This window comes from Sinocyclocheilus anshuiensis, unplaced genomic scaffold (genome assembly GCF_001515605.1).
Source record: "Sinocyclocheilus anshuiensis isolate Anshui unplaced genomic scaffold, SAMN03320099.WGS_v1.1 scaffold989, whole genome shotgun sequence".
In the NCBI taxonomy this organism is placed as follows: Eukaryota; Metazoa; Chordata; class Actinopteri; order Cypriniformes; family Cyprinidae; genus Sinocyclocheilus; species Sinocyclocheilus anshuiensis.
In genome coordinates, this window is record NW_015554143.1 from 77,594 (window position 1) to 101,448 (window position 23,855).

Here is a 23,855-nt window from a genome sequence, read left to right on the forward strand (position 1 = left end):
TTGGCACTATGTACCAACGCTGGCCAGGCATTAATCTATCTGTGACACTGTTGCTTGTGTTGGACTTGGAAATGTTTTGTTAAAAAGCAACAAAGTGGTTGTTGGTTAAATGACTGAATGCAGTAACAGTGAGAGGCACATCTATTCTCTTCATGTATGTCCAGATATGTGCTTCTTGTGTATGCAGTGTCAGTGGCGAGAGCTTGGCTATTTATAGATCCTGTCCTCAGTCACACTTTTATGGAACTAGTGACACACATTACTGTATACAGCTGATCAGCATTTCTTAAAGGAATAGTTCACCGACAAATAAACATTTGCTGAAATTGTGCTCACCCTCAGATCATCCCAGATTAGAAGGAATCTTGGATGATCTGAGGCTGAGAACATAATCAGCACATTTTCATTTTTAGGTGAACAATTCCTTTAAAGCAAAGCCCTGACATGAAAAGCCTTCCCTTTCATTGCACGCTTCATATGTTTCCAGTTTAGAAAGTAATGCATGATTTCAGCATATCGTTTCTTGTGATCTCACATGCAGTGTTTTGATTTTAGCTGTCAAATGAACTCTGTTTTTCTTGGTTTTCAGAAGATGGGTCTCCCATCGGTTATGGTGCCTCCGCTGCTGATCGTGGTCTTTGCTGGAGTTTACTATGTTTACACTGAGGTCATGCGCTTCATGTCCAAGTCCATGGTGCGGAACAAAGTGGTGGTGATCACAGATGCCGTGTCCGGAATGGGAAGTGGTAATGCTTTATTAATGCTCTATTATCAAAGTATAAAATACTTTGCATTGCAGTATAAAACTTGCCTCATTTTTTTTTTTTTAGTTCTGATACTACCACTCTCTCAAAAATAATGGTCCCAAAAGGCAGTTTTCGCAGTGACTCCATAGAAGAACTATTTTTCAGTGAACAGTTTTTAAAAGAACCATTTTTTCTTAAAGAACTTTTTGTGGTCAAAATTTTACATACACTTTGCAGTATCTGCCAAATGTTAGTTATTTTAATCATTAAACGCACTTGCTACTAATATGATCAAAAATCACTTCATTACACAGAAGACACTAATTTTTCTCCATATTTACATATCTTTAATACAACATAAACTGCATAAGATACTCTTGTTCAAAGCTTTTTATGCTTTTTTTTTGTCATAAAGTGATACTTGTAGCAATTTGATCTGTTAAACATCATATACTGTAATACTTTTTGTTACTGTTATTAATGGAAGTGTTACCAAGGCTTGTTATCAAAGCATATTGTTTGGAGTGAGGGTGTTCTGTACAGTTCAGTGTGTGATAGTGTTGGGTTTGGTGAAAGGATCTGTTCATCTGTACAGAGGACAAAGAGCAGTCAGCGGGAGTCTGAAAGAAAGCAGAGAGCATAAAGACTGATAAACCGTGAGCTGTGTGCTTTCAGACTGATGGCTTTGCGGGAGTTTCTGTGTTGTGATTGGGTCATCAGACACTTTTGTTGCCTTTACAGTAATTCGACTCTGAAAGGAACGAGCAGATAACACCTTTATCATGCTTTACTAAGGACAGACTGCATTTCATCACAGTATCTGCCCGTCCTCCATTCTTTCTGCCACTGTACTCTGCAAAAAATGAATTTACTCAGTACTTTTGTGTCGTTTCCCAGTACAAATATCTAAATCAAGATACGTTTATTTTCACAATCAAAAAGACACAAGATATTAAGTCTTGCTTTATGAAAATTGTATAAAAAAAGAAGTGAGTTTAAGCTTAAAAAAAGAAAAAAATATCTGTCAATAAGGTCATAAAAATAAACTGGTTTTCAATGGAAGCCCGTTTGCTGCACAGGATAACAAATACAAAAGGTAATCATGACTTTTTATCTTGCAGTTTGGACTTTATTTTTATAATTGCGAGTTTACTGTATATCTCGCAATTCTGAGTTTACTTCTTGCAAAAAAAGAGTGAGAATTGTGAAATAAAAAGGCGCTTTGACCTCCTATGGGAGAAGCAAGCTTTCATAAATTTCATTTTGAATTAAGTTTATTTTTGAACAGATATATATATATATATATATACACCGTTGAAAAGTTTGGGATCAGAACGATTTTTTATGTTTTTTACATGAGTTTCTTATGCTCAAATACAGGAAAAATTGTAATACTGTGAAATATTATTATGATGTAAAATAACGTTTTTCTATTTTAATATACATTAAAATGCAATTTATTTCTGCGATGCACAGCTGTATTTCCATCATCATTCCTCCAGTATAAAGCGTCACATGATCTTCAGAAATCATTCTAATATGCTGATTATTAGAAACATTTCTGATTATTATCAATGTTGCGCTGCTTAATATTTTTTTGTAACCTGTGATACTTTTTTCAGGATTCTTTGATGAATAAAAAGTTAAAAAGAAGAGCATTTATTTCAAATAGAAATCTTTTCTAACGATACACACACTACCGTTCAAAAGTTTGAGGTCAGTACATTTTTATTCTTTCCTTTTTTGAAAGAAATTAAAACTTTTATTCAGCAAGGATGTGTTAAATTGTTAAGATTTCAAATAGAAATCTTTTCTAACGATACACACACTACCGTTCAAAAGTTTGAGGTCAGTACATTTTTATTCTTTCCTTTTTTGAAAGAAATTAAAACTTTTATTCAGCGAGGATGTGTTAAATTGATCAGAAGTGATAGCAAAGATTTATATTGTTAGAAAAGAGTTATATTTTGAATAAATGCTGTTCTTTTTAACTTTTTATTTATGAAAGAATCCTGAAAAAATATCACAGGTTACAAAAAAATATTTGGCAGCACAACTGTTGATAATTCTAATAATAAATCAGCATATTAGAATGATTTCTGAAGATCATGTGACGCTTTATACTGGAGTAATGATGATGGAAATTCAGCTTTGCATCACAGAAATAAATTATATTTTAAAGGATATTAAAATAGAAACCATTATTTGATATTTTAACAACATTTTGCAAGATTACTGTTTTTTTCTGTATTTTTGATTAAATAAATGCAGCCTTGATGAGCAGAAGAGACTTCTTTAAAAACATTACAAGTCTTACTGATCCCAAACTTTCTAACGTTTGGGATATATATATAGTGTTTTTAATATCTTATACCATTTTGCTTCTCGAAAAAAAATAATGTATTTGGACTTAAAACTTTGTAAATATTTATACTTGAAAACAAGACAAAAATACTGAGTAAAATATTTTTTACACTGTGTTAGTGACCTATTTTGACTGCACCTGATTAGCATTGCACGTATCCTCCACTGAGATACTGTCATCCTCTGACGTGTCTCTGTCTGGTGTTTGTCAGAATGTGGCAGACTGTTTCATGACGGCGGGGCGAGGCTGGTTTTGTGCGGGCCGAGCTGGGATAAGCTCGGATCTCTGTAGGAGTCTCTGTGCAGTGGATCAGACCCCAGCAAAGTGAGTATGAGCTGCCATCATTAGACCTACAGTCCTAAAATCAGACAGAAACCATCAGCAAGCCTGTCTCGTGCTCACTTTGATCACACGCTCTCTGCACTTTAGGACTTTCATAGCTCAGGCCATGTCTGTGTGTCTCTCCTCTGTCATGAACAATGGCAGGATTTCCTCCTGACAGCCGAACGTCCACTAGTCTCTTAAAATGCCGGTCCTCTGCCGGGTTTCAAACATGTTGACTTCATTTACTTTATCATAATCATACTGCCATAAGTAATGGTTACATTTTTTTAAATGCAATTAAAATGCAAAAACCTATTAAATCATCGCTGCAGTTAAAAAACATTAATCATTAAAAGCACTCAGTACTAATATGATCTAAGATCTCTTCATTACACAGCAGAACATCATTGTTCTTCAGTAAAAATATCTAAATGCCTTTAGTTACTTAAGAAGCAAAGCTGCATAAGATATTGATGTCTTAAACAGCTGTACACAAATTTACATTTAATACATGTATTTAAACCTCCCTAAAATGTTGTACGGTGGTGTAAATCTATCTATCTATCTATCTATCTATCTATCTGTCTATCTGTCTGTCTGTCTGTCTGTCTGAGAGAGTTGTATGAAAGCAATTGATGCATGTCCAAAAGCATTTGCAATTTGTTCGAAGGAATGAGAAACTGCTACTATGATGTGCACAAATGACTAAATGTTGTGGAGGTTGAACTAACTGTTGTGCAAATGTAAATAGTGATGTGAGAAATGCACCAAAGCGACTGAGAAAAACTGTAATGTGGCATCAGGTTTCCTACTATCTGTTCTTCCTGTTTCAGACTTTCAAACCCAAGCTGGTGCTGCTGGACTTCAGCGATATGAAGAACATTTCGGATGTCATCACAGAGATTGCAGAGTGTTACGGCTGTGTGGATGTGCTGATATGCAACAGCAGCATGAAGGTCAAAGCCCCGGTGCGGAATCTCTCTCTGGAGATGGACAAAACCGTCATGGACGTCAACTACTTCGGACCCATAACGCTGGCCAAAGGTAGACAGAACATGCTGATGGTTTATTGGCAGAAAGAACGTTAAAGCGCTTCTTGTTTTTGTTGCAGGCGTCCTGCCGTTAATGATCACTAGACGGACCGGTCAGTTTGTGTTGGTCAACAGCATCCAAGGGAAACTGGCTCTACCGTTCCGAACCTGCTGTAAGAGTCACTGCACACAAATGTAGCACTGCATCAGTGTCTCAGCAATGGATGCTCTGCAGTGAATGGGTGCCGTCAGAATGAGAGGCAAATACTCAAACAAGGTATTAAAAACTACTCTGCATGTGCACATTGGATAAAGCCAGGTTCAAATGATTTTTTGTTATATTAGAGTAAAAGGTTTTTCCAGAGGGGATTTTGGATTTCTCTTTTTATCACTCCATAAATCAGAAAATACTATCAACAGACAGGAAACAAATACATTTTCACCATGTTTTTTAGGAGAAAAATGTTCTAAAAATCAGTGTGAATGAAATATGAACAAACTCCTCAGTAAAAGCCTTCAGAATACAGATAGGAATAAAACTGTAAAGATAAAAATAAAGCTAAAATCTACATGTGCAAATAGATAAAGTGTAATAATGTAACACTTAAATGTGTATTTCGGATGTTTTCCTTCCACTAGTCTGAAAGAAGACATGATATGGAAGCAAAATAGACTGAAATCTCCAAATGCATGAAAAACACTGGTTTTGCCTGTATAGTCTCTTGCCTTCTGATCAATGTGTTTTCCAGACGCCGCGTCCAAACACGCGGTCCAGGCGTTCTTTGACTGTCTGAGAGCTGAGGTGGAGGAGTACGGCATCTCCGTCAGCACCATCAGCCACACCTTCATTAACGCAGTAGCAGAGAACGGCGCTCCCTCCCAAACACCACCCATCATCCCCCCCCAGGCCTGTGAGTAACCCGACCGGCACTGAGTCACAGCAATGCTCAATTATACAGTCAAGTATTAGTGTGCCTACATGTTCATTTTGTGCAGTAAAAATGCAGGCATACACCCTCGGATACATCTGGTTTCATGCTACACACCTTGCTGAAAATGAACAGTAATTGCATCACACACACACCTTCTGTTTGCTAGTCTCTGTCGGTTTCACACCTTTGCTCTGGTCCAGAAACCTAGTGAGAAACCTACCTGTGTAGACAGGACTTTAAGGCATCAGACTGAAGGTGCACTATAGAGTGCAGCCAGATTGGGCAGTTAGACACTTGGTTTTGACAGAAGTATGATTCATAAATTTTAATTGAAGTATGCATGAAAAAAATGTGTGTGTGTGTATACATAGAAAGAGAAAGAGAATATATACAGTATATATATATAGCCTATATTTGAAGAAAATGTCACTCAGTCACTTAATCAAGCAGTTAAAGTATTTGTAAAAATTTGACAATTTTTACAAATTTGCACAAAAATAACATACCCCCACAGATGTGTGTGTATGTTATTTTTCCCCCTTCCATTTTTATGGTTTTCGGATTTTTTTTTTCAGTGGCAAGTTTTGACCAATCAACAGCCTGATGCCTGATCCCAGAATTCCCTGTGAAAACTCAACTCTGATAGGTTCTGTTTAAAAAGCAGTTCAATCAAACAGTTCTATTAAAAAATAGCTGGTAGTAACTAACCTGAGTATTACTGTCTTTTTATGCTTATTAGAGTATCATATGCTTAGTTTAGCAGCATGCTAAAATCAAACTCTATTCTATTTGTATGAAGCGCAGGCGTCTTGTCTATGTAGAGTGTTCCAAATGTCACTTATACGGTTCCTTAGAAGGCAGCTGCCTATGTAGGCGATAAATAGAAGGGCTGCTCACTAGAGCCACTGACTGAAGTCTTGTTTCAGATATCTGTAGTAAGCTGCACACTCACGGCGTGAGCCCCAGCAGTCTGGCGCAGGAGATGGTGAGGACGGTGAACCGGCAGAATCCAGAGGTCCTCCTGGCTCATCCCGTGCCGAGGGTCGCGCTCTACATCCGCTCGCTGCTGCCCCGCTTCTTCTTCGCTGTGGTGGCCGCCGGCGTGAAGGACGGAGCCGTGGCCGAGCTGCTGAAATAGAGCAGAGACGCCAGCGTTTGTATTATAACTAATAGATAGCACCATAATTCCCCAGTTGATTCATCACAGTGCACTGAGACATCTATTACAAGTTTTCTGAAATGTTATGTTTAAATATGCAAATTAAATATGCAGTATTTGCATGCATTTCCGGAACAGAAGTCTGAAGATTTCATAAAGCCAAGATCAAAATTCTTGCATGATTTCGTTGATATATTAGAGGGGATAAATGTGACCCTGGAGCAAAAAAGCAGTCTTAAGTCGCTGGGGTATATTTGTAGCAATAGCCAACAATACATTGTATGGGTCAAAATTATAGATTTTTCTTTTATGACAAAAATCATTAGGATATTAAGTAAAGATCATGTTCCATGAAGATATTTTGTACATTTCCTACCGTAAATATATCAAAACTTAATTTTTGATTAGTAATATGCATTGCTAAGAACTTAATTTGAACAACTTTAAAGATGATTTTCTCAATATTTAGATTTTTTTGCACCCTCAGATTCCAGATTTTCAAATAGTTGTATCTCAGCCAAATATTGTCCGATCCTAACAAACCATACATCAATGGAAATATTATTTATTCAGCTTTCAGATGATGCATAAATCTCAATTTCCAAAAATTGATCCTTATGACTGGTTTTGTGCTCCAGGGTCACATATCAGAAAATACTGTTAATAGACAGAAAACAAACACCTACATTTTCACATGTTTTTAGGGAAAACATCACTGATATACGAGCAAACCCCTGAGTAAAAGCCTTCAGATTGTAGATAAAACGGTAAAGTTTGGTGTGTAAGAGAAAAAGCTCTTTGAAGATACAGATTGGAATTGAAATGACGCAAATAGAAAAAGTGCAATAAAACAAACACATAAATGTGTATTTCGGATGTTTTCTTTCCACTAGTCTGAATGAAGACATGATATGGAAGCAAAACAGACCAAAATCTCAAAACTGACCAGTGCATGAAAAACACCGTAAAGTGTCTCGCCTTAAAACGATTGCTTTTTGATCTGTTTAGAAATGGGATGTTTTTATTTCTAATGACAAATGAATGTGACATTCTTCACAAAAACCAGTCATGTTGTAAAATGATCTTTAATCATAATTAAAGCTCATTCTCATTCAACATACTGACGTCCTTTCTACAGATAACAGCTACTGCCTGGTCTCTGAATGCGTTAAATGTAAGTTTTAACGTAATACCAATCTTAAAGTAATACTATATAAACCCTCGTAGTGTTTTATTGTGTCCGTATGCACTCGTGTCTCCAGTGCATGTGCTTTCTCCAGCCATCAAGCACTATATGGACATTATGATGGCCCTCACTATCAGCACTAGAGACCACATCTGATGAAACAGCAGCACTATTGCTCCTGTAGATGGCAGTAAGCACAAACCAAAGACATGCTGATGACTGACATACAGCAGAAAACAGTGTGTAAACGTGCTCGATGAGGTCAGCCTTTCATAAAGCATATATTATATGTATTATATATATTATAGCGTTATAATTCAATAGACCTGACAATCAGTTTAAAACCCTGTCCTATCCTATATTATCAGTTGATTTTAAAAGGAAGTGAAAGCTGCATTTATCAATATTTATAAGCAATATCTTACATGACAATACTCATTGATTTTGTCTCTGATTGGCGTCAACACATATTGAATGACAGCAAGAAAAACAAGAAATGAATGAAGCATGAGGTTGCAGCAAACATGGGCAATAAATATCTCTGGAAATGCATCCAAAATAATTCCCCGGCACAACCCAGTTTTAGTTTTGCACTGGTTGTCCAAGTACACTAAAAGTGTCAGTTTTTACGTTAGTTATTGTCTTTCCTCTAACAGGATGCTTTTTAGAGTTGTTCTCAGATGTGTGTTCATGAGTATCTGTATCTCACTACAATGTTTCAGACATCGACCTTAGGATTTCCTTTGTAAATCTGATGATGGTGTGTTAAAAGAGTGTTTCGCTCCATTAATCTAACACAGCACTGATCCGATTGTGATTAAGACAGGTGAAGAGAGGATGCTGGAGTAATGTCAGCAGATTAAAAACATGCAGCGGATGCAAGCTTCACCATGAGAACAGTTCATTGTGCTTTTTTAAAGGGACGGTTCACCCAAAAAATTATCATTCTGCCTTCATTTACTCACCCTCATGTTGTTCCAAATGTTCTTTCTTTTGGAACAGAAAGATTGTTTTTGTAAAAATGTCTGGGTTTTTTTGTCCTTACAATGAAAGCCAATGTCAAGTGTTGTTTCGGACCCAAATGACTTTAATGATATGGAAAAAACAGTTGAAATTCAATGAAAAAGAAACCATTTTCTCTCAGAAATTGCTAGTAAATTTCACAGCAACAAACACATTGAATTAAACAAGAAATTTTGAAGTAGAGAAACTGGAATAGTTTTTATAAATACTAATTTACTATGGAAGCCTGTTTCCGCCACTGCACAAAAAATTTAAAAGTAATTGCAACTTTATATCTCACAATTCTGAGTCTTTTCCCCCACTCCGAACTAGACTTTATAATTTGCAATTGAGAGTTTATATCTCACAACTCTGAGAAAAGAATCAGATTTGTTAGATAAAAAGTCGCAATCACCTTGTTTGATTTTTTATTCAATGGTGGTAATAGGCTTTAGTCTACTAATAGTACAGAAAAACATACTCTATCTTTGTTGTATTCACAACTTTGAAAAATATTCTTTATGAAATAACTTCTATTGTGTTTTGCAGAAAAAAAAACACACACATGCACACAGGTTTATAATGACATGAGGGCAAGTAAATGATGACAGAATTTTAATTTTATTATAGCATGTTCACTATGGAACCGTATCAATGCAAAGTCACACACATGCACACAGGTTTATAATGACATGAGGGCAAGTAAATGATGACAGAATTTTCATTTTATTATAGCATGTTCACTATGGAACCGTATCAATGCAAAGTGGGATTTCCTGTAAACACGGCTCTTTCCGAGGAAGAAATCCCGAAGGACACTGTCCGTGTCGAGACTTCAGCCACAGTTGAGTTTGATTCTGTCTCATTCCGGTGACCGTCTGCCATTGTTTGTCAGATTATCCCATTCATCAGCAGGATGGACAGTGGATATTGATCTCATGTCTAATTGGAGACGTTAATAAACCCACCGTCTTCTGCTATCGACTGCTTCACTCATGATCAATCAGGCTGCTGTTCTCAAATGTCATCTGATGTTTAACTTTGGGCTTAAACGCATCCATTTGTCACATCATAAAGCATTTATGTTAATTCCTACAAACCTAAAAAAGACGAGGCTTTATAGAAATGGAAAGCCCTCTGGTCCTGACATAACAAATGGACACTGACTCGTTGTTTATAGACATGTGAGCGATCGCTCAGTTTCTTGTAATTGGAATGAGAGTAGAATGCAACAATATTGACTCTTTGTAATTAGAGGGGGTCATTAGGTCCACGGATTTGGCTCGAGCTGAAATTAAATTGGTGTGGTAATGTGTAAAGCGAGGAGCTGCTAATAAAACAGAGTGGCTGTGGACATGTGCTGGAAGAGGAGAGATGTAGAGGTTTTATGGAATAATCTGGGGAAAACAACACTCTTATAATTCATATAATCCCTTGCTTTTGCTGTGCTCTTGGCTCACTTTTTCAAATTGTTGACCAGGAGTGATGACAACCATTCATCACACCAGACCCACTACTGCTGAAATCGAATTTCCATGATAGTTGGGCCATGGAATTCCTTACTTGATTTAAGGAATGATTTTAGCGCTTTATTTTGGAGCCTGCCGGGACATGCGGTGCGTGTTGGAGTGTGTGATGGACTTCATAAAGAATGATTGTCTGAGTGACCTCAGCGTGACCCTCGCTCTCTCATGAGCCGCTCCTTCAAACCTGTGCTCTCATTGACCAGCGCTGAAGACTGGAAAACCACTTTATCACGCACAGTTCAAAGGGCAGCGGGCTGCTCATCTTATGTCTTCTTTAGTGGGGAAAAAATGGGTTACCGCTTCCTGAAGTGATTATAAGAGCCACACCTTCAAGTGAGGGTCACTAATTTGATTGTTTTACAGACTCAAATGAAAGATCATGGCGCAGTGTTGAACTAATACATAAAGAAATTAATTCCAAAAGATGAATCTTTTATTAGAAGTTGTATTTCATTGCTTCCTCACCTACAACTAGATGTAAGACACACGTCATCTGAAAACAGACCTGACCTGCAGCTGCAACAACATGACTGCAAACGCAATGTTTCTTTTACAAAACAGTTCAATAAACAAAAACTTACAATATTACCAATTACTTTCTCTATTTTTGCTCAGCCCATGAAAATAGCTCTAAAAGAATCCAACAGGAAAAAATACACAGTAGTGTGGTTTAATATCTGAATGAATCAGTGTTTTAAAACACTGAAATGGTTGAGTGAATAATTCAATGACTCACTCATAAAGTCAGACACTTTTTCGCTCCTGAACAAATAATTGGTTTAAACGAATCGGTTGAGTGAATGGTTCAATGACTCACTCATAAAGTCAGTCATATTTATGCTCCTGAACAAATAATTGGTTTAAATGAATCGGTTGAGTGAATAATTCAACGACTCACTCATAAAGTCAGTCACTTTTTCGCTCCTGAACGAATAATTGGTTTAAACGAATCGGTTGAGTGAATGGTTCAATGACTCACTCATAAAGTCAGTCATATTTTCGCTCCTGAACGAATAATTGGTTTAAACGAATCGGTTGAGTGAATGGTTCAATGACTCACTCATAAAGTCAGTCATATTTTCGCTCCTGAACGAATAATTGGTTTAAACGAATCGGTTGAGTGAATGGTTCAATGACTCACTCATAAAGTCAGTCATATTTTCGCTCCTGAACGAATAATTGGTTTAAACGAATCGGTTGAGTGAATGGTTCAATGACTCACTCATAAAGTCAGTCATATTTTCGCTCCTGAACGAATAATTGGTTTAAACGAATCGGTTGAGTGAATGGTTCAATGACTCACTCATAAAGTCAGTCATATTTTCGCTCCTGAACGAATAATTGGTTTAAACGAATCGGTTGAGTGAATGGTTCAATGACTCACTCATAAAGTCAGTCATATTTTCGCTCCTGAACGAATAATTGGTTTAAACGAATCGGTTGAGTGAATGGTTCAATGACTCACTCATAAAGTCAGTCATATTTTCGCTCCTGAACGAATAATTGGTTTAAACGATTCGGTTGAGTGAATGGGTCAAAGACTCACTCATAAAGTCAGTCATATTTTCGCTCCTGAATGAATAATTGGTTAAAAGAATCAGTTGAGTAAATGGTTCAATGACTCACTCATAAAGTCAGTCATATTTTTGCTCCTGAACGAATAATTGGTTTAAACGAATCGGTTGAGTGAATGGGTCAAAGACTCACTCATAATGTCAGTCATATTTTCGCTCCTGAACGAATAATTGGTTTAAAGAATCAGTTCAGTGAATGCTTCAATGACTCACTCATAAAGTCAGTCATATTTTTGCTCCTGAACGAATAATTGGTTTAAATGAATCGGTTGAGTGAATGGTTCAATGACTCACTCATAAAGTCAGTCATATTTTCGCTCCTGAACGAATAATTGGTTTAAAGAATCAGTTGAGTGAATGATTCAATGACTCACCCATAAAGTCATTTGTCACCAACTACTGGACTGTGTATTAACAAGAAAAATCAGACATGCGTTGCCATACAAACAGTGAAATTCCAAGTAAAATACAAGGGCTGGAACTGTTGTGTAATCATAAATACTTAAAGGCACTTCTTTTTAACCAAAATGTTTAACCAAAACATGTCTCCTTTTCTTTTTCCTCTACTTTTCATAAACTTATTTTCAGGTTATTGTTCTACTCTTGCTTAAGCTTGAAATTTTGTATCCCAGTACTGTTAATATTTTTTTACTTTAGACTCATAATTGCTTTTTTTCATATGAATCTTTATATGCCTTGGATAAAAGTGTTTGCTAAATGATTAAATGTTAATGTATAAGGTAAACTGGAAGCATAACCATGCCTTTTACTGATCTTAAACGCTCTCTCTTTCCCCTGAAGAGTCATGCATGGAGAGAGTCATTACACACAGACTGAAAACCACAGCAAAACTGTAGGGAGAAATGTATGATTCCCTGATAAAGATAGAACGTGTCATTAACCGATGGACCAGAGCAGTCACAGTCCAGGTAATGAAGTCATCACATGTTTTCAAGCCCAAAAACGTTACATTGTAGAACTAGAACTAGACATAAATCCTTAAAATGGTTCTCTCGGACATCTGGATGATCAAACACGTGATGGGATTTGGGACTGTTTTCTTATCACCTGCTATATTGTTCCAGCAGCTGGCTATAGGCCGCATATATGACACTATATGGCTTATCACATTGTATACTACGGTCTCATTGGAGCAAAACTTCATATGATGTCTAGGACAGAATAAGTGTTTTAGGACATAATACATGCATTTATATTACATGCATCCATCGTACAGTGTATCTCTATACATATAAGTGAGTGCATGTTTAGACACACCTGCTCATTGTTTATTATCACATTTTTCATATTTTTGGACAACAGTGAAGTCTTCAAAACTTTTAAACATTTAGGTATAAAAATTAAGTAATTAAGTAGGGATGTTTTTTAAAACTCTATTAAAGGACTATTCCAGCTGACAGGGAACGTTCTCAGAACTTTGGCTAACATTTTAGTTGGATGTTTGTTTAACATTGTTTAAATGTTGCTACTTGTTTCAGAATGTATCAAGAACATTCAAAAGTAACGTTCCCATAATGTCTGCAAAATGATCAAATGGAATGTTCTCTTAAAGTTTGATAACCAAGAAATGGAAATGTTACCGAAACATTCTTAGATTTTTTTTTTAGCTGGGATAGTACAGGTAAGTGTACATATCCATAAAATGTGCTAAATTTAAGACTTGTGTCTTAGAATCATACAACAACAAAACAACATCTATTTGGGTTGTGGGTTCACATCATGTTGACTGGAAGGGGAAATGTACATTCAGACTTTGAGCAACAGCTCTCATTCAGACAGGAGAACAAAACCTTCATTCAGATGTTAAAAATAAATTGTATAACACGGCGTACCAAACAGCACTCGCTCACAGTGCAAACATGGCAGTTGCTCCTGCGCTCTTTTCAGGATCACTGATCCGAGACCTGTTAGTGGTTGCCGCATACAGAGAGAGATTTGGGCATCAGGAGAGAGAACAAAGCCACTTGCTGTTCAAATGCTTGCATGTTGCTTTATTACTGGCTAAAAGTAAGCTTTTACTACGACTGCATGGCTTTTCTCACTTGAAATGGTTAATCCAAGGCCACTTTAAGCCCTGGTTTATCTTGTTACATGTTTCAGACTGTTCACTGTTTATTTTACCTGTGAAATCAGCTTCAAGATTCACACTGTATATTTGTCAACTGTGAATTCATGTTCTTATTTCTATATTTATGAGATCCATAATGTATGGAAGCCTGTTTTCAGTAAATTCGACTTTTTATCAAACAATTCAGACATTTTCCGCACAATTCTGAGAGAAAAAAAATTTAGTTGCAAACTATAAACACAGAATTGTGAGATAAAAAGTTGCAATTAGATTCTATTTTTAAGCAGAAAAAAAAACAAACAAAAAAAAACAATTGCGAGACAAACTGAATTAAGAGAAAAAAAGTTTAAATTACAAGATGTAAATTCAGAATTGCGAATAAAAGAAAGTCAGAATTCTGAGTATATATTTTGGAATTTTGACTTTTTTTCTCAAAACTGCAAGAAAAACAGTCTAAATTATGAGACATAAACTCAGAATTGTGGGGGAAAACACTGAATTGTGAGTTAAAAAGTCGCAATTATCTTTCTTTTCCTTATTCCATGACAGAAACAGGCTTCAATAATAACGTAAGGAGCTTGCAAATTATTTTAAATACTACCTGTGAAAATGCTGCCATGCAAATGTTGCACTACAGAAGTGGCTCTCTGTTTTTTTCCACATTAGTTGTTATGATGCAGCTCTTCTGCAAGGATCAGTCTGATGCTTGAGGTGGAAAAATATGCCCGTGAGTAAGTGCATGTGGAAAATGATGTAAACCTGAACTTTCCTGCCAAATCTGACTCAAAATAAATCACCGAGTCGGGGTAAAGCAAGAGCACATTCTTAATGTTGCCCTGTTGAGTTTTTGTTACTTTTTACCCCTCAAATTTCCACGCTTTTAGTCTACTGAAAAAGCTCATGGAAGTTTACTGGCAGAGTCCTCTCTGATGCTGAAACTAAACAAATCACCTAAGGATTTCTGTGGCCGTATAAATCTCATGAATATTTAATGTGGTAAGTCCTGAGGCAGTTTATGATTGGTTCTGTTGCCAAAGTTAGCGCCCCTTATTCTGGGTTACAGTTAAAAGTACACTTATTTTTTTACAGTGTATTTATTCTTCACGAGTCGTGACTTTGGTGAAACTGAATGGCAGAAATGTTCCAGCTAGTTCTGCATGTTGATTATCCAGCCTTAAATCTTCTGACAGCACAATCTAAGCATCTTCAGTGCCGAATTAAAGTGCCTGTCTAATCTGGCTTTCAGTTTAAGAGGGTTTTGTGCTTCACAGGATGAGTAGCGTGATTAACTCCAGGAACTCACATGAGCTCGTCTAACACCAGCACTGGGATGATTAACAGGGTTAAACTATTAGCACACAGTCTGTCCCGAGACCTGCAGAGGACTTCAGATCAGCCCTAATACAGGGACAGCTAGGAATAAACCATGCACGACGTAGAAATGCATCATTTATCAGTCTGTTTTAGTGATTAATTAGACATACGGAAAGACCATCTGATAAAAGAAGCAGGCCGAAGCAGCAGGAACAGTCTGCAATCACAAAAGCACTTGATCCAGTAATCTGCCTCACAGCTCTCTCTTCAGCTCACAGCAAACACATTCACAGTCTGTCTGCGCGGACACTCAGCTCACAAAAATATGCTCGAAGAATGTTCCGCTAATGTTCTAGTTAAGGTATGAAAAGATGTCTTCTGAACATTTAAAACGTCCGTTTTTAAAAACGTTTTTTTCTTGGTTATGTGAAGGTTTAAAGATCTGTAAATGGTTGGTTCACCCAAAATGACAAACATTTTCCATTAACAAGCCACTTAGATTTTTATGGAACACAAAAGTGATTTTTTGAAGAATATCCTGACCTATTTCATATAATGACAATGAATGGAAACCAGTGCTATCAAGCTTCAAAATGACCATAAATGACCCCATATAATGAAAAAAAAAAAAAAAAAAAAAAATATATATATATATATGATGTTGTAACAACTTTCACTCAGAAATTGCTAGTAAATGTTTACAAAAAATTACAGATAATCAGCAAGTAACACTTTAAATTAACTAGATTTTTAGAAGTAGAAAAGTAGTATTTTTGCTGTGTATAATGAAAAAGATTATGATAAGCCAATGACAACTTAAAATTAATTTCTCTAATACACCTTTTGTGTTCCACAGAAGAAATTAAATCCTTCCAGTCGGGAACGACTTTAAAGTTTGTCAATGATGACATAGTTTTCGTTTTTGGGTGAACTATCACTTTAAGATCTTTCTTGCGGCACTACAGGAGACAACAGAGCGTGGGGAGGATGTTTTGAGTAATGTATGACACGAGAGCCTTGACGTCTGAAATATTAATGTTCGAGCACAAGCCGGCGCTTATCATTAAGCGCACACTTCATCAGGCTGCCGGTTTGTTTTTAGCTGCTTTTCCATATTGCATGTTGCCCAGTTAGAGATGCCAATCACTGGTTAATTCATGGAGCGCTCGTCTTTACTTCAGCCGCAGTGATCTTCCCTCAAATGACTTTGAAAGTGGAAAAGGTCTGTGTATTTTGAGCTACAGTTGAAGCTGTATTATATTTTCATTGCATGACACTAAGCTCATTGTGACATCTTCAAAATGTGGATCGGCATGCTACGTTTTCCTCATCCGTATCACATACAACATTAATCCATGATGAATAATAGGCTGACAATTATTGCCAAGTGAGTGTCTGAATGTAGAAAGGCGCTATTCTAATGCCCTCTGTGCAATTATGGCAGGCTGCTCCATCCTTCAAAAGACTGAAAGGTTTTATTTGCATCTTCATCTTACTTCCTCTCGATGCAAACAACAGCATATATCTCTCAGAAAACAACCTGGGAAACAGATTTTAGTTGGGCGTGCATTGCCTACACACGGCAGATAATGAAAGCCAGCCAGCGAGCAAAGCAATTATTTCTTATTTGAACATTTCAAGAATGACAAGCCAGGTATGGCTCAGCATGCTTAATAAAGCTCTGCTGCTCGTTATACTTTCATGAAAACAGTGTTTTCTAGCCTGAAGGAAATAAATCAGGCTTGCTGCTCACTGGCCCTGACCCAGGGGTCACATTTTTATAGATGGCTACTTCATCATCCAGCAATCCGTTCTTGGACTGCACACAGAAGACTGCAGTTGCTTGGACTGACTAGAGCGACCTTGTTCTCTGAGCCTTGAAAACAAGTTACATTGATAAAACAAACAGGTAAATCCAGCCAGATGTACTGCCATGCCACTTGCCAATGCATTCAGGTGTCACGAGTTAAAGAGTGACACTTATATATTTGTATGTATATATATATTATCAGAGCATTACTTTTTTGGTTAATTTTATAAACATTTTATGTATTTATTTCTATATTTAATATTTTATAAAAATAAATATTTTAATTGTAATTCATTTAAATATATATATGCATATATATATATATATATATATATATATATATATAATTATGTGTACATGTATGCATATATAATTTAAAATGTATTACATTTGAATAAAAATGTTAAATATATATACATTTTATATTTATAAAAATTCATTACATTACACATTAATGCGCTGATAAAAAAAAATGGAACTCTCTAAATCATGGCTAACACCTAAATGCATTTAGAAAAATATGCACTGAGAAAAATGTTTTTTATCATGAAATCTCATTATTCTTCAAATATGACGATTATAAAGACAAAAGTGGTGGAAAGCTATTTAAAACAAATGTGATTATATTTGTGTTGCATTGCATTATATTTATATTATGTCATACCTTATCATTATGTATTATTATATTAGTACAGATCTGAAGAAAAACAAAACAAATTTTGGAGAATGACTAAGTATGGCTCTTTTAAGAGAGGGCACATTTAACCTTTTGACCCCGGTCACATCTGCACCTGGAAGACGGAAGAAATTAATCACAACATAAACCAGACAAATCACCACAAAATGGCCATGTAATGCATTTACCCTGATGCTGCCCTGATGCAAAAGGATCATTAAGGGTAATGCAATAAATATCAGAAATGTAAAGCTATGAAACGCTCTCGGTGTTTACTTGATATAGCATCAGTGAAGTCTGCATTTGCAGGTAATAAAATCACTGATATCTGCCCTGTCCAGCACTTGTCACATTAATGATAGTATCCTAAAAATAAGCGCCGTATGTAATAATGTTTGTGCAGATGCTTTCTAACTGAAAGCAAAGCGTGAACACTGTCCTCATGTGCCTGCGTGCATGAGTAATGTGATCACCAGCTTTACTGAGCTGATCTGATCACTGGACTACAAGCCAAACCAATTATGAGATCAAGAACACCCGCCTGACATCTTGAAACGGTTTCAGAACGATCTGCTCGAGGGTCACAGAACCAGAGTCATGCAGAAATGTGATGGTTTTGATGTTTGATTGCCCATATGCAAATCCAGATCTAATGCAATTATTATCTTCTGAAGCCATACGATAATTACATTTAAGTCATTATTCGCAAAATATGCTGCGATGGGTCAATGCAGCTGCCACATTGGACTGCGCGGTTGCAATTTTTCTGGATAAAAAGAAAAAAAAAGTTTACATTATTCAACTGACTTCAAGGGTCTATGAATTAATAATTTACCATAATTGAGAAAATAATAAAATTGGCAAATCATATATATATATATATATATATGTGTGTGTGTGTGTGTGTTTTGGAAATGGCATGCATGCAAAGGAATGCAAAAACATTAAAATAATTTTATAAGTCTCATATTTAATTAGCATTTCTGTGTATTACGACATGTTCACAGGACAATGGCATTTTGTTTTTGGGGCAAGGTGTCACATTTTAATCGAAACCATGTCAAATGTGTTCGAAATGTTACAAATGCAGCTAGTTACTTATTTACTGGGTAAAACAATTGCAATATTCAATATTTTTGGTTGTTCCACATTTTAAAATTGTGTTTCATATTTGTTTCGCTGAAATTAAAAGCCTGTAATCAGGCTCCGTTGTGAGGAATTTCCCCAGATAATGTGGAGACAGACCGGTTTTGTCCAGAACAGTAAAAACAGTTGCTGGAGTAAAAGGTGTGACAAGCTGTGTTTTAATATGATAAATGCACAGACTTTAATGAGATTTGGGAACTGCGCCAGGTGTGGACTACCTTTTTTTTTTTTGAGTTCTTACCCATTTCCACTCTTTCCACTTTTCCGGGGTAAACAAACCTATTATAAGGAGAGCAAATATTACTGTGCACCACTGTGGCCAAATGATGGAAACACAACGCATGCCATATTTCATCCCGTGCTCATCTGATGCATCAGTAGAGCAGCATTAAACCCGCCTTCAGCCTCCAAACAAACAGTGCTGAAGTTTCATGAATGGAGGACAGCAATCCTACAATGACAACCTCTGGGAGTATGGAAGCGCACGTCTGCTCGATCTCTGTCACACAATGATGCTCTATAAGGCGGGTTTGGTTCAGGAACGCTGCTCCGTGCCGCGCGATGTCTTCGGCTCCGCTGCGCTGTCGTTCGTCAAAGCGAAGCAGGTGAAGTCCTGAAGAGAATGGCCGTCAGCAGAGCGTCCTCGGAGGGATGGCAACTTTTAGCAACGCGCCCCTGGACCTCCGGAGACTCTTGCAGAGACTAGTCATCATGCTTTCCTTCAGCATCATATGCGCCTCGATCCTCTACCTTCTGCTGAGACGCTGCGAGCCGGACGCGGGGGGCAGTTCGGGATGGAATAACAATAAGACCGCGCTGAGAGAGATATTATCGGCGTCTGATAGCGTGGATGCAAACCGCCCAGGGAAGGACCTCCCGCACGCGCTCATCATCGGAGTGAAGAAGGGAGGCACGCGAGCGCTGCTGGAGTTCCTGCGGCTGCATCCGGATATCCGGGCGCTCGGCGCAGAGCCGCACTTCTTTGACAGACACTACGCGCGCGGACTCGGCTGGTACAGGTGATAAAGACAAGGGAACGAGGGAACGAGGGAACGAGTTAATGGCACGTTGTTGTGGTTAATATAAGCCCGTTAGTGAGTGGAACTATGTAGTGGAGAGTGGGGACGGTTGCAACACTTTTTGCATTGCCTTTAGTTTCTCAGAGACTGTTTGTATTAGAAAGCCAACATTTGAATACAGTTAAGGCACATCTGTCAGCTACTCTGCCACACTGTAACATGTGTGCAGATGACAATATACGTACAATTTATACTTCAATAGACAGGGAAATGTTGCAACTGACCCCATAAGTGGTTGCAACATTCATTAAAATGTAATTTCTTAAATATCATTTTGCGATTTCTTTATTTTATTTGTGCACAGACAGAGTCTTCAGTAAAGTTAAATTGGCTGTATAAAAACAAAGAATTGTAAATGAAAAAAAAATTTTTTTTAAAGTAACAAGGAACTACCATGTTTTGGTTAATTATTAGATCTAAACTACAACATATTCATTTAATCAAAATCAAGACACTGAAATTTAATATTAGCCTTCTGTGAAAGTTTACTGAACTAGGGCCAGTTGCATAAACATATAGCCACTATGTTAAGACTGTCTTGAGAACTAGTTTGACTAACTAGCAGCTAACCAGGTAATCAGTCTTACTTTTAAAAATGCAAATTAGACAAATCTACCATTTTATGTAACTGACTTTATAACTGTGTGTGTGTGTGTGAGAGAGAGAGAGAGAGAGAGAGAGTGTGTGTGTGTGTGTAAGACAAAGAGAGGGTGAGAGTGAAAGAAATTAGTCCACAGACTCGAACTGATTTTTAACGTATTTACTTAAAAAAAAGTGCGATACCTAACTATTGAAAGGGATTCTTTGCCAACCCATAAAATTACAATTTTGTAATGTTACGTTATGGCAAGCTTTTACATCAGTGTTGTGGTAAGGGAGGGCATGCTGGGACATGTTGCAACGGTCCTAACACTGACAGCTGTGATAAAACTTGGTATATTAGCTTGACACAATATCTTTGACACATGCTAGCTATACCTATACCTGTGTCATTGTGTTACATGGAGAAAAGAAGCAAGGTTTAGTGACCAACTCTTAAAGGGACAGTGCACCCAAAATGAAAATTCTGTCATGAATCACTCATCCTAAAATCATTCCAGAACACAACATAAGTTGTTTTTAACAATCTTGTGTTTCAAACACCACTGAGTTTCCTTTTAAGGACAAAACACACTTTTTAGAAATATTTTCGGTTGTGTACTGCAGAGTAAATTCATAAGGAAAGGGGTGAAATGACTGAATGGTGAAATAATAAACTAAAGCATTAAACCAATAAGTCAAAATAACAACAAAAACAACAACAGCAAGAGAAAAATAAACCAGCACATGGTCAAAAAACTGCATAAAAGTTCCCAGAACAGTGGATATCATTGCAATTGCTGCAGTAAAACTTACAGTGTAAGCACAGCAACTGTTATCCAAGAATAGAATGCAGTCACACATTCGCTTACAGTGTGTTTTTCTAGACATGTATGCGACTTTGCATGCAGCATTTCTTTAAGATAGCTTGTGTTGTCAACACTGTAAAGTTGCAGGCACTGTCAGAAAGTGCAAATTTCACCACTGCATGACCTCAAAACAATCTACTCCCAAAAGGCTGTTTTTGATGAACATAAGCGCATTATTTGACGAGGCGTGGTCTCAGTTTAACACTAGGCCATATCATGAGATTCATAAAGGTTTGAGTGAGAGATGTAATGCCATCTGGCTATTGCAATCCACTGAAGTGGGGCTGGATAGAAGTTGCCATCTCAGGAGCTGTTGCCAGATGTTCCTTTATATTGAGAACACTTGTGTGTCGATTGCTGCATGTCTTGGAATCTTTAAATATCTGAAAGTGTCTGGCAAATTTGGCGGGTAGGGAATTTAGTCTGCAGTCGTTGGGGACGAGGACTTGTACTCTTAGTCAATCAGTTATTTATTTGCTGAGTGGCAGGTTGACCAACAAGCCCATTGGAGATTCTGTCCATATCCTCAATAAAGTCTCGCTCTCAATTTTACGCTTTGTCACGCTGCCTTCGAACTGTTCAGAGCGTTGACAAAACTCAGTTACTTACCTTTTAAGCAGCTGATTGATTGTTTTGTCAATTCACAATCGTGGCCACATTAAATGCTCTGGAAATGCTTTTGAAACACTTCTGTGGGTTGTTGTTTGCCCGTGAGCACATTGCTTTGATATGCCTTTGTGTTTAACACATCAATCCCCCGTGTTCTGCTCAGAGGAACGAGCCGAGAGCAGGCAGACTGTCATCTTGCCGGGACCAGATGGACCTCACAGCATGACGGGCCACTTGACATTATTGTGAAACCTGTCAATTGATCTTTAACCCGAGTCACATTTTCCACCAAACCGAATGATCTGCATCAGGGACTTCATATGGTCAGAGGACCTACAGATCCTGGAATCTGTCCACACTGACTTATTCGGGTCTAATGGAACGGACCGCTCATTAATCTTGTTATCAAGCATAGATTAAATCTGTAGGTGTAGGTGGGGGTGGGATGCTGCTTGTGCAATCTCAATTCACATCTTTTCCAAAGAGAATAAATGGCAGTGAAGCACGGATAAGATCTGGAACAAGGCTGAGGTGAGAGATGGAGATTTGTCCTTATAGTGTTTCCACGATTGATTGGCGCCAATGCTTGACCTTCACTTCACGCTAGAATTAAACCGGTTAGATTCAGTTACAATTAGCAAGAGGTTTTATTCTGCTGAGGCTCCGAGTTCAAGTTTCAAACGCCAATACTGTCACTTTCCTTTAAAGAAATCTATTTGCTGTAAGTCAGCGTCAATAGTGCACCAGATGTATCCTCTGGAACTGATATAAGGGCGTGAACAATATTTGAGATGGCCATCACGTGAGAGCTTTGAAACACACATTTGCAGTTTTTGAAGTCTGAAAAGCATCAATTATATTGATTCAGAAGTAGTGGAGGAAACCAAAAATCTCAAGACTGATTTCCTGGAACCATCCGGTAAAATAAGCAGCGTGTTTCTCTTCAGTCCTTCTTTCTCTGTGATAATAGTGCTGCGGCACTCGCTGTAATCTGGTGTCATCACATTATGGGAATTCATTTGCAATTCATGGAGCGGTCATTAAAACGGCCATTTAAATTAATACCCTTGCATTCAAAGCCATACCATGATTTTGGCAAGAGGGTTTGATTTTATTTTTTTTTAACATGCATATGTTTAAATGCCCAAAATGTAGAAATAAGGCATGCATGCCTTTATAGCAGTTCATAGGCTTGTCCGGAGAGGAGCTTTTTTGAGGTCATTAATTATTAATGCTCTGTCAATATGAGTAGTGCATCTACTTCACAAGGACATAGACTCATCAAAATACTGCTGCTGAATAGGATGGAGATATTAATAGAGGAATATAAGAGCTTGAAATTTTGCAACTTCCACACGCTTTTCACACTAACACAACCAAGGAAAACAACATGATTCATGCTACAAGATTATATTATATAGCGTGAATGTAGAATATGGGAGTCTGTTGTGAAACATTGGTGTATGTATGTTCATTTTGGCTAGGTGTCTGTATTGGCTTAAGTATACTGTAGTTTATGGAATCAACATAAGGCTGGATGGTCCGTTGGTAATTCAGCTCTCATTAGGTGTCTCGGGGGAGTGGGAATGGGGATCTGAGCCCCTTGATGATGGATGTTTCTGGGAAGTGGACAGGGCACAGTTACAACTGACTGGCTCTTTAATGACCTCTATATGCAAAGAAACGGATGGTTGGGCCCACACACACACACACACACACACACACTCTCGCTCTCTCTCTCTCACACACACACACACACACTCTCTCTCTCTCTCTCTCACACACACACACACACACACACACACACACACACACACACACACACACTCTCTCTCTCTC

General features: G+C 37.4%; 1 protein-coding gene and 1 pseudogene across 1 annotated transcript in view; both read left to right on the forward strand.

Moving 5' to 3' along the window:
• The window catches only part of LOC107670549 (dehydrogenase/reductase SDR family member 7C-A-like), a 7,622-nt pseudogene extending 852 nt beyond the window's left edge, over positions 1-6,770 (forward strand).
• An 11,975-nt stretch (positions 6,771-18,745) lies between these two features.
• LOC107670547 (heparan sulfate glucosamine 3-O-sulfotransferase 3A1-like) overlaps positions 18,746-23,855 on the forward strand; it is a 15,261-nt gene continuing 10,151 nt past the window's right edge. The window contains exon 1 of the mRNA XM_016463189.1: positions 18,746-19,899. Within this exon, the coding sequence (XP_016318675.1) occupies positions 19,532-19,899 (368 nt within the window). The 5' untranslated portion in view covers positions 18,746-19,531. The remainder of the gene's footprint in view (positions 19,900-23,855) is intronic.